The 15,116-nt window shown below is 40.4% G+C and overlaps 1 protein-coding gene across 1 annotated transcript; it reads right to left on the bottom strand.

Annotated features, from left to right (window-relative positions):
* Positions 1-327: 327 nt before the first annotated feature.
* LOC126081528 (trypsin-like) lies at positions 328-4,986 on the bottom strand. The gene is made up of 5 exons (XM_049893514.1): positions 4,926-4,986; positions 2,954-3,116; positions 1,821-2,074; positions 1,135-1,271; positions 328-565 (listed from the first exon to the last, which is right to left on the bottom strand). The coding sequence occupies exons 1-5, from the start codon at positions 4,963-4,965 to the stop codon at positions 416-418; spliced, it is 744 nt and encodes a 247-aa protein (XP_049749471.1). The 5' UTR covers positions 4,966-4,986; the 3' UTR covers positions 328-415.
* Between the last annotated feature and the right edge of the window lie 10,130 nt (positions 4,987-15,116).

Below are 15,116 nucleotides of genomic sequence, written 5' to 3'. Positions count from 1 at the left end.
GGACCTTCCTTCAGAGCCAACAGAAGGAGAGCAATCCCCTGGAGATTTCACCCTAAATTTGGGCTTCTAGCCTCTAAACTGTAAGAAAAAAAAAAGTCTGTTTGTTAAAGCCACCCACTTGCAGTATTTCTGTTACAAAACCATATAGCTAAGAGAGTGGGTGATCAGTGAATTTATACCAACTTGACTGAATGAATGACTAAATAATCTTCCAATTCTCTCTTAATATAATTTTTTAATTCAATGTGCACCTTCTGATTTACCACTCATCTCAAGAGAACATTCATAATACTGAGAAGGACCACTCGTAGACTGATGTGTGGTGCATAATGGAATGTTTTATTTAGATACTGTTTATTTAGATGGGATGAAGATGGGGTTGACTAGCAGGGGATTCATGGAAAGGTACAGATGTCTAGTTGGCAGCAATGGTCTCCTGAATCCAGCTCACATAGTTGCAGACTTTGGTGTAGACACCAGGTTTGCCTATCAGAGCACAGCCGTAGCCCCAGGAGACAATACCCTGAAGCTCTCCATTGCAGACCACGGGGCCACCAGAGTCACCCTGAGCAAGAAGGAAGAGACCATCAGAACTCTTACCTGGGCCCAGATGGGAGAACGGCTCAGGACAGTCCTCCATTACCCTGGGCCCATCTTCCTAGGCTGCCAATCTCAATGAAGCACCTTCTCTTCTCCTGTAAATCCAACCTCTAGTCTCCAGGCTTTACCCCTGTCCCTCCTCCTCCCCTCTTCTAGCTCCATCTCTTTCCACAGCTGCAGTCTCGTGGGACAAATAAGAGTGAAGACTGGGGATATTTAATGTAGTCTAACTATCCCTACTCCTTCCACAAGGGCTCATTTCCACAATATACTCCTGCAAAATTCACCCTGACCTACTGTTGGCTGGATGTCTTCTGTGTATCTTTAGGGTTAATGTTTACCCTAACAAAAAATAAAATCTATAACTCTCCCAAAGCTATCCCTCATCTGTCGTTATCAGTCCCACAGTCCTATAATTAACTCTATAACTATCCCACACCCCTCATAATCAATCCTCTATGTTCTGGAAAAAGGGAAATATGATGGAACACAGTGAGACTGAGCTGGGGGAAGAAGAGGGGCAGAGAAACAAACCTGGCAAGAGTCCTTGCCACCTTTCAGGAAGCCCACACATATCATATTGCTGGTGATACGGCCCGGGTAGGCAATGTGGCAGACAAAGTCAGACAGGATTGGGGCTTCCAGACATTGCAAGAGGTCTGGGTAGTTGGCTGTTGAGGGCAAGAGTGAAAACAGAAGATGATTACACAAACATTCTTGCAGTTTCCTTCCCAATATCTCCTCCTCTTCCCCAACACTCCCACCCTTACTTTCAGATTGCCAACAGCTTCTAGTTTGGGAGAACAATGCTGTGCTGGAAGGCTCTAATCAGCAGGCTGTTCTCTCTCTGATGTGAACTTCAGTGAGCACGGACCTCAAGTCTAGAGGCTTTATTCTCAAGCAGGTCTACACTGCAGGCAGTATCAAATCCCATAAACTCTATTCTGTTTGCCTCACTGGTGTGTATTTCTCTCAGTATCACTAACCACCCTTCAGTTGAATACCTGGGCATCTTAATCATGGTTCATTTTTGCCGTGTCTTCTACATGGTCCCAGCAAAAGGATCTTCCTAATTTCCATTAGTATATTCTCAAAGTCCATCTGCCCCCAAACTGTTCTCTGGGATCCTTGTGTTGAGTGACAGCTTGGACTAAGGGAACCTGTCTGCCTGTCCCAGCTGGGACTCTCATGCTGGACATTTTAGTTCCAGGGGCACTTACAGCCAATGATTTTAGTGTTGCCCCATCCAGAGGTGAGGCACTGGGTGTGAGCAGCGGCGCAGGATGTTGGCAGAGAGACATTGGACACCCAAGAGTTGATGGTAGCAGGGGAGCTCAGTTTAATCAACATGATGTCATTATCATATTCAGTTGAGTTGTACTTGGGGTGGAGGATGATCTTGGTTGCATTAATGAACTGCTCAGTGCCCTCAAGGACCTTAATATTGTGTTCTCCAAGACGCACCTGGATTTGGCTGGGTTGAAGGATTAAAAGTTTCTTAATTATCCAACTTGAGGTCCCTCCACCTCCCAACCACCCCATCATAAGCACAAGCACAGACAGCAGCCACTGTAAGCATTCTTTCACAAAGGTGATTGTGAATTCAAGGTAGACCTATGAGACACAGTGAGATGAGACTAGTCCCTAGGTAAGTGTCACCACAAGCACAAACTCACAGACTCCATCTTGTTAGACTTGGCAGGTATAGGAACAGAATACAAATGACCTGGATAAAAAATTGAGAGAGGGAAGGGCATTGGTGGTTGATCGACATCTGCCCTTCTTTCTTTGTTGGATTATTGATTATTGTAGGGAGATGAGGCAGGAGCCAGAGATAAGACAGAATATTGGAGAGAAAAGGGCACTGGTGGTTGATCAGCACCTGCCTTTCCTCCTCTGTCAAATTGCCAATTATTGTTGGGAGATGGGGCAGGAGTCAGAGGTGAGACCAAATATTAAGGGGACAGAATGAGTAATGCTTATTTTTAATGTTATACTGGAAATTTCATGTGCTTTATTTCCTCAACATGTCATTTTTTTGACTGAGCTATAATGACTAGGACTACTCCCTGATTCGTGTTCCCAAGCTCTTTCTGGGGATACTTCCTCACCCACCACTCCCCCTCCACACATGCCCATGTAAATTAGTCCAGTCATTTGGGAGGACATCAAGGGTACCCTGAAGGCCCCTCTCCATAGGGAAGACCATACACCATATAACATCTGGGGAACAGGGGGGCTGTTAAAAGCTGGATGCTTCACTTCTCAAGCCTGACTGTGTAGGGATCCTTGGCTTTGGCAAGTCTGGGGATGCATAGACATTCAAACACAGGGACAGAGTGTTGGCACTTACGGCTTGTAGCAGTGAGCCGCAGATACCACCCACTGGTCACTGATGAGAGAGCCGCCACAGAAGTGATTGCCCACCGAGTTCAGGGACACTTGGTAGGGGAGGGAATTCTTCTGACAGGTATAGCCCCCAACAATCCTTTCATCATCAGCAATGGTGAAAGCAACTGATGGGGAGAAAGTTGGGAACATTCTGTTAGACCCATAGTTCTTGGAATTTCTACTCTACCATGAAGTTCTTGCAGAGTGGTAAGAAAAAAGATTTCAATGTTCTCTTGTTCCACATAAACAGGAAATGGTGATCTTCATGTAATTTGCCTCAGAATCTTATTATTCTATACCTTTAACATGCACTCTACTTGTACCGTTATGATAAAAACCAAAAACCCATTGCCATCTAGTCAATTCTGACTCATAGAGACCCTATAGGACAGAGTAGAACTGCTCCATAGTGTTTCCAAGGAGCAGCTGGTGGATTTGAACTGCCAACCGTTTGGTTAGCAGCCAAATGCTTAACCACTGTGCCACCAGGGCCCCACCATTATAAGGCTTTTGTTTTCAATTTGGTAAATAGGTTAATCTTTACATGTGTAACACACACACACACACACACACAACTATCAGAAACCACTTATATCACAACCTGAGGGTTTAAAGAACACTTTTCTCATAGAGCCCTTCTCAGCAGCCCTGCAAAGAGGTCTTCAATAAAGCTTTGCCTTATAATGGGGTGTTTGTTTTTGGTGGTAGGTTTTTTTTTTTTTTTAATATATAATCTCCCCAAGAAGGGGCTTAAAAGCCACCTGAGAAAGTTCTTACCTGGACAGAAAATGGAGTTTTTTACTTTTGTTCTCCAAATTTCTCTTCTTGATTGTAGCCTAAATGTTTCACAAAGTCATTTCACAAAACATTATCAGGTCTCTCTCCACAACCTTTCCCCCTATTCCAATTATCTTTACAACCTTCCTCAATTTAGCATTCTGAAGGTTAGCCCTCTAATTCATCAAAATTTCCTACAATGCCAAAAGTCTGTGATTATTTATATGAGCCCTACCATACAGGGATTTTAAAGTAACTTTAAGGAAGTTCTCAGGTGTCTAGGCAGATGTACTGGAATTATCCCTGCCCAAATCGGGAAAATTTAGTATTCCGTTTTCATAGTATAAAATTTAGTAATCTAAAATAGAAAAAGCCTTTTCCCTATTTCTTTTCATAATTGAAAAATATATTATCTTACACCCGAGAGAAATTCACTGGCAAAGATGTCATAAACATAATTCATAACTTTATTCATGAGAAATAAAATGTCTCTGCCTCCTAAGATCCCTTCACCTGAGTCCTTTACAGAGAGACCTGGACTTTGACAATAATAGACTCTTCAAGGAGCACAAGATTAGTCCTAATTACTGGTGCAAATTGTTAAGCACTCCACTACCAACAGAAAGGTTGGCAGCTCAGTTCCACCCAGAGGCATCTGGTGATCTACTCCCAAAAGATCAGTCATCGAAAACCCTATGGAGCACATTCTATTCTGACACACATTGGTGCAACATGATCAGACTTGACTCAACAGCAAATTATATATATATATATATATACTTTTTTTTTTTTTTTACTACTAACACCAAATCTTTAAAATGGTCAAGACAAACACTTCCTTAATGTGGACTATCTTTCATTGCCCCTCCTTCTTCATAGCTTGTACCTGTCCTCTGATGTTTAGAACTAGTCCTGCCTCTTTATGCTTCCTCCCTGGGCACTCCTGCTCACCGTGATCTTCCTCACCTGCAGCACTTGTACCCAAGTGAGATTTAAGTACCTATAAGCTTACATATTTTACACTGCTGTTCCAACATGCTAGGCTTCTTGACTATAGAGGTTATATTTAATATTCATTGTTGTCTTCCAGAGCACAAACTTAAACACGTGGTAGACACCTGTGAGAGACACCCACTGATTCATTACAAGAGACTCACCAGCAGCTCCCAGGAGAGCAAGGATGACAAAGGCCTTCATGGTTTCTCACTGGATTCAGGCTGGAGAATAGGATGAAGGGATCTCCTCCACAGCTATTTATACTTCCAGACTGGTCATTACCACCCACAGTCACAGGTGCTCAAAACGTGATATCACTGAAAACTCAAAAATCTGAGTTTACAATTCAAATCTTTGTCAGGTGGAGAATAATTCAACATCTCAAGTAATCATCTGCCCTTGTCCACTTTTACAGAATATTATGGGAATGGAAGTAATGAGTTCACCTGTTGGGAATTGTTCCTCACAAGAGGAAAGTAAGTCGGCATAAGGCCAAGGGACACAGCTACAGGTGTCCTGATTCCCAAATAAAAATCTTAGGTACTTGATTGTCCTAGCTGTGAATGTCCATCTGAAGCATTATCTCGAAACTGTACTCTTGATGTGTAATCAATATATATATATATATTTTTTTTTTTACTATTTTAATAGTCTTGTGGTAACTCAGGTCTTGTATATCGATGTGATCTTGTCATTATTAATAGGAACAACTTATTCCACTGAGAAAAAGGAAAATGTTCTGATTGGAAACTACCACAGACCAAAAGAGGAGAGTAAAAAATTATAATATGCATTGCTGTCATGTTGATTCCAACTTATAGCGAACTTGTAGGACACAGTAGAACTGCCCCATAGGGTTTAAAAGGAGTGGTTGGTGGATTCCAACTGCCGATCTTTTGGTTAACGACAGAGCTCTTAACCACTCATCCACGAGGGCTCCAAATATTATAATAACTTGCATTTTCTCTAGCTTACTATGTGTCAGGGATGTTCTAAGCTCTTTGTCTATATTACTTAGTAATCCTCCTAATGACCCTACAAACCAGTTGCTATGTGTATCAGAGTAGAACTGTGCTCCACAGGGTTTTCCATGGCTGATTTTTAGAAATACATTGCTAGAACTTTCTTCAAAGATCCCTTTGGGTAGATTTGAAACACCAACTTTTCAGTTCGTAGACAAGTACTTAATAATTAATGCCACCAAAGAACTCCAACAACCCTACAAGATACCTAGTAGTATTCTCATTTTACAGATGATAAAACTGAGCGTAGAAGAACATAAAGGACTTAGCCAAAATCGCACAGCAAGTACACGGTAGGGTCAGGAGTCCAACGCAGGGAATCCGGCTTTGGAGTCTGTGCTCCTAATCCTAAGCAAAACTGCTCTAGCACTTCACCAACATCTGGTGACCAAAGTAATATGGAATTCTTGAATAAAAATGATAACATGTGAAATATAAGTGTGTTTCCTTTGTCAGGCACTGTGCTAAGTGGCTTACATGCATCACCTCATTCCATCCTCACGACAACCCTGTAAGCACTGTGCCTTTGTTCTCACCATTTTAGAGATGGGGAGGGTGAGGCTTAGAGAAGTCAAGAGTTTTGCTCAGAGTTTCATAGCTTGTTGAAAATGACTGTTTCCTGAGAGGTGGGGAAATTCTATAGATTACTTTGGCTGCAAGTAGAAAGTGATTAGATTGTACCTTTCAGAAAAAATGAATGTCCATAAGGCTAAAGAATTTTGCATTTGTATCCTGTGATGGTTAGTGTTATGTGTCACCTTGCCTAGGCCATGATTCTCAGTGATTTGTCAGATCTGTAATCACCCTCTATGTTGTGATCTGCTGCGAGCAGCCAGTTAGTTGAAAGAAGCATGGCTTTGGGGGTGTGGCCTGCATCCACTATATATGGATGTTCTGGTAAAGCTCACTGTCTCTTGATTCTGCATCTGACTCATCATCCTCCGAACTCTGGTTCTTGGGACATGAGCCAACACCTTGCCACTTGACTGTTGATTTTGCATCAACCCTTCAATGATGCGAGTTAGGAGAAGCCCCCAGCATGATGCCTGACCCACGAATTTGGGACTTGTCAGCCTCCACAACTGCATGAGCAGTTCCTTTGAAATAAATCTCATTCTCTCTCTCTCTCTCTATATATATACACACACTTCACTGGTTTTCCTCCACTAGAGAACCCAGCCCAAGACATATCCCATCAATGAGACTGACATTCTTCATTGGCTTTTAAAAGTAAGGTTAAAATAACACTAAGGTTGTAAATTTCCTCACTTTTAAAGGCTTTTTAAAATGTGCTTTGGATACCAAATTTACTTATAACTGAATGCCTCCTAAGTGATGTAATTGCATTTATATATCCTTTGTACCTATTTGCATATTTTTATAGGAAAAATGTCTAGAAGTTTAGTAGGTCAAAGAGTCTACAGAATTTATATTTTAAAAGATATTCAGAAATTACAAAGAGTTGGTCTTTAAACAAAGTAAAGGACAGAAAATGACAAATGTGCTCAAAAGGGGTTGTTTCAGGGCTTCAGGAGCAAATGCTTCATTTGCCCTTTTTTCCCATTTCTTCTGCTCTGTTCTCTCTTCTTAGACATGTCAGTACCTTGCCAGGTCTCTCAGTCTTCCCATTACCTTAAAATGGTAAGGTGAGTAGGTGTGTGTATTGGCGGTGGTGATGAGGTAGAACAAAAAGATATTTTGGAAGAAACAGGGAATTTTTAAGCATATTTGGTTCTGGGGAGAAATCCGAGATGTTTAGTAAGGTAAAGCTAAGGCTGCTTTTCTTAACAAAGAGTAGTTATACAGAAAATGCATTTAACTCATTGCAACAATGGCAAAAATCTCTTGTGTATTGCTGTGATGCTGGAAGCTATGTCACAGGTATTCAAATACTAGCAGGATCACTCATGGTGGACACTTTTCACCTGAGCTTCCAGACTAAGACAGACTAGGAAGAAGGACTTGGAGGTCTATTTCTGAAAAGAATTAGCCAGTGAAAACCTTATGAGTAGTAGCAGATCATTGTCTGCTATAGTGCCAGAAGATGAGATCCTCAGGTTGGAAGGCACTCAAATACGACCAGGGAAGAGCTTCCACCTCAAAGTAGAGATGGACTTAATGATGTGGATGGAGTCAAGCTTTTGGGACCTTCATTTGCTGATGTGACATGACTCAAAATGAGAAGAAACAACTGCAAACATCTATAAATAATTGGAACGTGGAATGTAGGAAGTATGAATCTAGGAAAATTGGAAATTGCCAAAAATGAAATGCATAAACATGGATATCCTAGGCATTAGTGAGCTGAAATGGACTGGTATTGCCCATTTTTGAATCAGACAATCATATGGCCTACTACACTGGAAATGACAACTCAAGTGAAATGGAGTTGCATTCATCATCAAAAAGAACATTTCAAGATCTACTCTGAAGTACAATGCTGTCAGTGATAGGGTAATATCCATACACCTACAAGGAAGGCCAGTTAAAAAGACTATTATTCAAATATACAAACCAGCCACTAAGGCCAAAGATGAAGAAATTGAAGATGTTTACCTACTTCTACAGTGTGAAATTGATCAAACATGCATTCAGGATGCATTGATAATTACTGGTGCTTGGAATGTGAAAGTTGGAAATAAAGAAGGATCGGTAGTTGAAAAATATGACCTTGCTAATAGAAATGAAGTCAGAGATAGCATGATAGAATTTTGCAAGACCAACAACTTCTTCATTGCAAATGCCTTTTTTCAACAAGATAAACAGTGACTATACACCTGGACCTTGTCAGATGAAATACACAGGAATCAAATGGACTACCTCTGTGGAAAGAGATGATAGAAAAGCTCAATATCATCAATAAGAACAAGGGCAGGGGCCAACTGCAGAATAGACCATCAATTGCTCATTTGCAACTTCAAGCTGAAGTTGAAGAAAATTACAACAAGTTCAAGAGAGCCAAAGTATGACGTTGAGTATATTCTACCTGAACTTAGAGACCATCTCAAGAATAGATTAAGGGACTCCAGTAGACAGGGCTGTGGCCTCATGATTGTCCATTTTCCCACTTTTGTCAGTTCTGTAATATTCCCTGGACTCAGACACACACAGCTCTTGCAGCATGCTTGTCCACTTCCTACTTTTGCCTCTGTGAACATATGCTAAAGAAAAGCTCTCTTTTGCTTTACAAAAAAAAAAAAGGAAAAAAGAATAGATTTGACAAGTTGAACACTAAGGATCGAAGACCAGATGAGTTGTGAAATGACATAAAGGACATCATTCATGAAGAAAGCAAGAGGCCATTGAAAAGACAAGAAAGAAAAGAAAAGAAAGAGAGAGAGAGAGAGAGAGAGAAAGAAAGAGAGAAAGAAAGAAAGAAAGAAAGAAAGAAAGAAAGAAAGAAAGAAAGAAAGAAAGAAAGAAAGAAAGAAAGAAAGAAAGAAAGAAAGAAAGAAAGAAAGAAAGAAAGAAAGAAAGAAAGAAAGAAAGAAAGAAAGAAAGAAAGAAAGAAAGAAAGAAAGAAAGAAAGAAAGAAAGAAAGAAAGAAAGAAAGAAAGAAAGAAAGAAAGAAAGAAAGAAAGAAAGAAAGAAAGAAAGAAAGAAAGAAAGAAAGAAAGAAAGAAAAGACCAAGACGGATGTCAGAAGGGACTCTGAAACTTGCTTTCCAATGTTGAGCTGCGAAAGCAAAAGGAAGATATGATTAAGTAAAAGAATTAAACAGAAGGGTAACTCAAGAAGACAAAGTAAGTATTATAATGACATATGCAAACAGCTGCAGATAGAAAACCAAAAGGGAGGACCAATATTAGCATTTCTCAAGGTGAAAGAACTGAAGAAAAATTTCAAGCCACTAGTTGCAATAGTGAAAGATTCTACAGGGAAAATATTATATGACACAACAAGCATCAAAAGAAGGTGGAAGGAATACAAAGAGTAATTATACCAAAAAGAATTAGTCAATGTTCAAGCATTTCAAGAGGTAGCATATGATCAGGAATCAATGGTACCGAAGGAAGAAGTCCAAGCTGCACTGAAGGCATTGTCTAAAAACAAGGCTTCAGGAATTGACGGAACATCAACCGAAATGTTTCAACAAAAGAATGCAGCACTGGAAGTGCTTGCTCATCTATGCCAAGAAATTTAGAAGAAAACTGCCTGGCCAACCAACTGAAAGAGATCCATATTTATGCCTATTCCCAAGAAAGGTGATCCAATCAAATGTGGAAATTATCAAACAATATCACTAATTTCACACACAAGCAAAATTTTGCTGAAGATCATTCAAAATCAGCTGCAGCGATATATTGACAAGGAACTGCCCCAAATTCACGCTGGGTCCAGAAGAGGATGTGGGACCAGGGATATCATTGCTCATGTCAGATGAATACTGGGTGAAAGTAGAGAATACCAGAAGGATGTTTACCTGTGTTTTATTGACTATACAAAGGTATTGGACTGTGTGGATCATAACAAATTATGGATAACATTGCAAAGAGTGGGAATTCCAGAACACTTCATTGTGCTCATGGGGAATCTCTACATAGATCAAGAGCAGTTGCTTGGAGAGAACAAGGGGATACTGCATGATTTAAGCCTGGAAGGCTGTGCATCAGTGTTGTATCCTTTCACCATACCTATTCTATCTGCATGCTGAGCAAATAATCTGAGAAACTGGACTATATGAAGAAGGAAGCAGCATCAGGATTGGAGGAAGACTCATTAACAATGTGGTTATGCAGATGACACAACCTTGCTTGCTGAAAATGCAGAGGAAGCACTTACTGATGAAGATCAAAGACCACAGCATTCAGCATGGATTACACCTTAACGTAAAGAAAACAAAATCCTCACAACCAGACCAATAAGCAACATCATGAGAAATGGAGAAAGATTGAAGTTGTCAAGAGTTTCATTTTAATTGCATTCACAGTCAACACCCATGGAAGCAGTAGTTCAAAAAATCCAAAGACACATTGCATTGGGCGAATCTCCTGAAAAGGACCTATTTAAAGTGTTGAAATGCAAAGATGTCACCTTGAAGATTAAGGTGCGCCTGACCCAAGCCATGGTATTTTCAGTCACATCAAATGCATGGGAATGCTGGACAGTGAATACGGAAGACCAAAGAAGAATTGATGCCTTTGAATTGTGGTGTTGGGGAAGAATACTGAATATACCATCGACTGCCAAAAGAAGGAACAAATCTGTCTTGGAACAAGTACAACCAGAATGCTCCTTAGAGGCAAGGATGGTGAGACTTCATCTTACATACTTTGGACATGTTGTCAGGAGGGATCAGTCCCTGGAGAAGGACATCATGCTTGGTAAAGTACAGGGTCAACAAAAAAGAGGAAGACCCTCAGTGAGATGGATTGACACAGTGTCTGAAACAATGGGCTCAATCAAGCATAACAACTACTGTGGGCATGACGCAAGACTGGCCAGTGCTTCATTCTGTGGTACATAGGGGTGCTAAGAGTTGGAACTGACTTGACAGCACCTAACAACAACCACAACATATGCATGTGAAAGGTGGACAATGAATAAGGAAGACTGAAGAAGAATTGATGGCTTCGAATTATAGTTAGTGAAGAATATTGACTATGCCATGAACTGCCAAAAGAGTGAAAAAATCTGTCTTGGGGGAACTACAAAGAGGCAGCTCCTTAAGAGCAAGGATGGTGAGACTATCTCTCACATACTTTGAATATGTTATCAGGAGGAATCAATCCCTGGAGAAGGACATCATGCTTGGTAAAGTAGAGTATCTGTTAAAAAGAGGAAGATCCTCAAGGACATGGATTGACTCAGTGGTTGCAACAATGGGCTCAAGCATAACAATGATTGTGAGGGTGGCACAGGACAGGACAGAGTTTTATTTTGTTGTACATACAGTTGCTGAGTCTGTTCCAATTCAATGACACCTGACAACAATAACACACATATGTATAATAAAACAAGTAAGGTTCACAGAAAGTGATACTTTTTTGACTTAACCAATAACCTCACGGGATTAGTTTTCTTGCTTGAAGACTTAGGGTCACAGACTGATGGAATAACTTGGTCAATTGACATAGTCACAAAGTTTATCTTCTGGGGTCTTAAAAGCTTGTGAATGGCCATCTAAGATACAATTATTGATCTACTTGTCTGTAGCAAAAGAGAAAGAAGGGAACCCAAGACTTAGAGAACAATCTTATCTATAGTTCTAATCATCTATGTGGATCACTGCCTCCTCTTCCCTGAGATCAGAAGAACTAGATGGTAACCAATACCGCTTCAGAAATTTCTAATCAAGACAAAAATAGATGGATCCTGATAGAAAAGGGAGAAAAACATGGAACAGAGCTTTAAATTCTCAAAAGATCCAGACTTACTGGACCCATTGAGACTGGAGGACTCCCCCAAACTATTACCTTGATATATTCCTTAAACCTTGTGCTGAAACTGTGCCCTCATGTCACCTTTTAGCTAAATAGCAGTTAGCGCATAAAGTAAAACAACACGACCGTTGAGTACTTTGGCCTTTAAAAAATCATCTATATGAGACCAAATCATCACCAATTACACTAAAGCATGGATGAGAAGTTTGAGCGGCGGTGAGAATACACTAATGGGAATGAAGAAAATAGATTGAAAATAATGAGAGTGTTGACACAACACGAAGAATGTAATCAATGTCATTGAACGATATGTGTAGAAATTGTCGAAAGGTAACCTGTTTTGCTGTGTACACTTCCACCAAAAATACAATATAATATTACTTAAAAATTTAATTTAGGCCATACACAAACATAAAAGCAATTCAATAAAAACTAAGGAGGTAAGAGAGGTAAGATCAGTTAAGTCCAAATATATGAGTCTTGGCTCCAAGGCTCAGGAGATTTGACGTAGTCCCAGCAACAATGATAAGGCAGCAGTAGGGTTCAGGACTTCTGTGTGGAGATGTGTGGTCCAGAGTTATAAATGGACTGAGACTTTTGAATGGGTTCCTGCATCTTCCTCCCAAGATACTCCATCTTTCCCTTGTCACTGAGTCCTCAACCATGTTCCCCTCTCTAACTGACTCCACCTTCTCCACACTCGGACCCCATATGTCCTTTCATTTTTTCCATACCAGATCTGGCCAACTGTACCCAGGGTGAGAAAACTCTTGTGTTTCAATGGACTACACTGGGATCATGTGCACTGACTTCTACTGAAAACCCGGTTCCAGGGATCCATGGAACAAGAATGGGGTAGAGAGGGAGGGCCTGAGCAACTTGGAGAAGGGACATTATGGTGCCCAAGACAGACAGGGTGGAAGACAGCAAATGTCACCACTGCCTCCAAGACCTTCACTATCGCAGGGCAATAGGTCTCTTTTCTACAAACTTATGTGCATTTGTGTTTTTAGTTTTTTTCTTGTGGTTTAAATTAGTGCATAATCAGGGGTGGGTTTTGGTAGTACAGATGGTGGAGGGAGCACAGATGTCTCCAGAGACCATGTGAGCTTTTATCATAGAATCCCAGTTGGAAAATAAGATGAACTTGTAGGAACATAGATGTAAGTAGAGACTTGGAGATGTAGGAAAGCTGTGATGCTTAAAGTTTCTCCATCTAGTGGTTTCCCTGGTCAGTGAGTTCCAGATGGATTAGTGAAGAAAGGGAGACAGAAAGATCACCTTGTCATAGTAGCAGCAACAACGCTTTGCAAATAAGGGCAGTGCGTCTACCTTCAGCATTTCCATGAGACAGTCGAATGGCTGTGGGAAGTTGATTTTAACTTTCTGCATTCTAACTTTATCATCTGTTAAAAGATGTGGTGGTAACAGTGAGCCCGAACTTTATTCAACTTTATATCCTTCATGCCTCTCAAAGAATCTGGCATATGGTAGTGTTATAGATTAAATTGTGTAGAAAATTAGTGCTGTCAATCATAACCCTAAATCTGTAGCTGTGAGTGATAGGACAATATCCATATGCCTGCAAGGAAGACCAGTTAATACGATTCCAATTTACACACTAACCACTAATGCCAAAAATAAGGAAGTTAAAGATCTTTACAAACTTCTGTAGTCTGAAATCGATCAAACATGCAGTCAAGATGCATTGATAATTACCGGTGATTGGAATGCGAAAGTTGGAAACAAAGAAGTGGAAACAGTATTTGGAAAATATGGGCTTGATGATAGGAAGGATGCTGGAGAACACATGGTAGAATTTTGCAAGACCAACGACTAGTTCGTTGCAAATATCTTTCTTCAGCAACGTAAACAATGACTATACACGTGGACCTTGACAGACAGAATACACAGGAATCAAACTGAATATATTTGTGGAAAGAGACTTTGGAAAAACTCAATATCATCAGCCAGAACAAGGCCAGTGGCCCACTATGGAAGAGACCATCAACTGATCATATGCGAGTTCAAGTTGAAGTTGAAGAAAATTAGAACAAGTACATGAAAGCCAAACTATAACCATGAGTACCTGCCACCTGAATTTAGAGACCATCTCAAGAACAGATTTGATGCATTCAACACTAATGACCAAAGACCAGACGAGTTGTGGAATGACATCAAGGACATCATACATGAAGAAAGCAAGAGGTCATTAAGAAGACAGGAAAGAAAGAAAAGATCAAAATGGATGTCTGAAGAGACTCTGAAATTTGCTCTTGAACATAGGGTAGCTATAGCAAAGAGAAGAAGTGATGAAGTAAAAGACCTTAACAGAAGATTTCAAAGAGCAACTTGAGAGACAAGATAAAGTAGTATAATGACATGTGTAAAGTCCTTGAGTTCGAAAACCAAAAAGGAGCAACATGCTCAGCTTTTCTCAAGCAGAAAGAACTGAAGAGAAAGTTTAAACCTTGGATTGCAATATTGAGGAATTCTAAGGGGAATATATTAAATGACTCAGGAAGCATCAAAAAGAGAGGGAAGGAATACACAGAGTCCCTGTACCTGGCTGACGTTCATACATTTCAGGAGGTAGCATATGATCAAGCATGGATGGTACTGAAGGCAGAAGTCAAAGCTGCACTGAAGGCATTGGAGGAAAAACAAGGTTCCAGGAATTGACAGAATTCCAACTGTGGTGTTTCAACAGTCAGATGTAAATGCTGCAAGTACTCACTTGTCTATGTGAAGAAATTTGTAAGACAGTCAACTGGCCAGTCGACTGGAAGAGACTCGTATTTGTGTCCCTTCCAAGGAAAGGTGATCCAACAAATGTGCAAAGTATCTAACAATATCATTAATACCACACGGAAGTAAAATTTTGTTGAATATCATTCAAAAACAGTTGCAGCAGTGCGTCCACTGGGAGCTGCCAGAAATTGAAGA

This window comes from Elephas maximus, chromosome 8, assembly GCF_024166365.1.
Source record: "Elephas maximus indicus isolate mEleMax1 chromosome 8, mEleMax1 primary haplotype, whole genome shotgun sequence".
Classification (NCBI taxonomy): Eukaryota; Metazoa; Chordata; class Mammalia; order Proboscidea; family Elephantidae; genus Elephas; species Elephas maximus.
The sequence above is the reverse complement of the archived record's forward strand: the minus strand, read 5'-3'. Positions and strand labels throughout refer to the sequence as shown.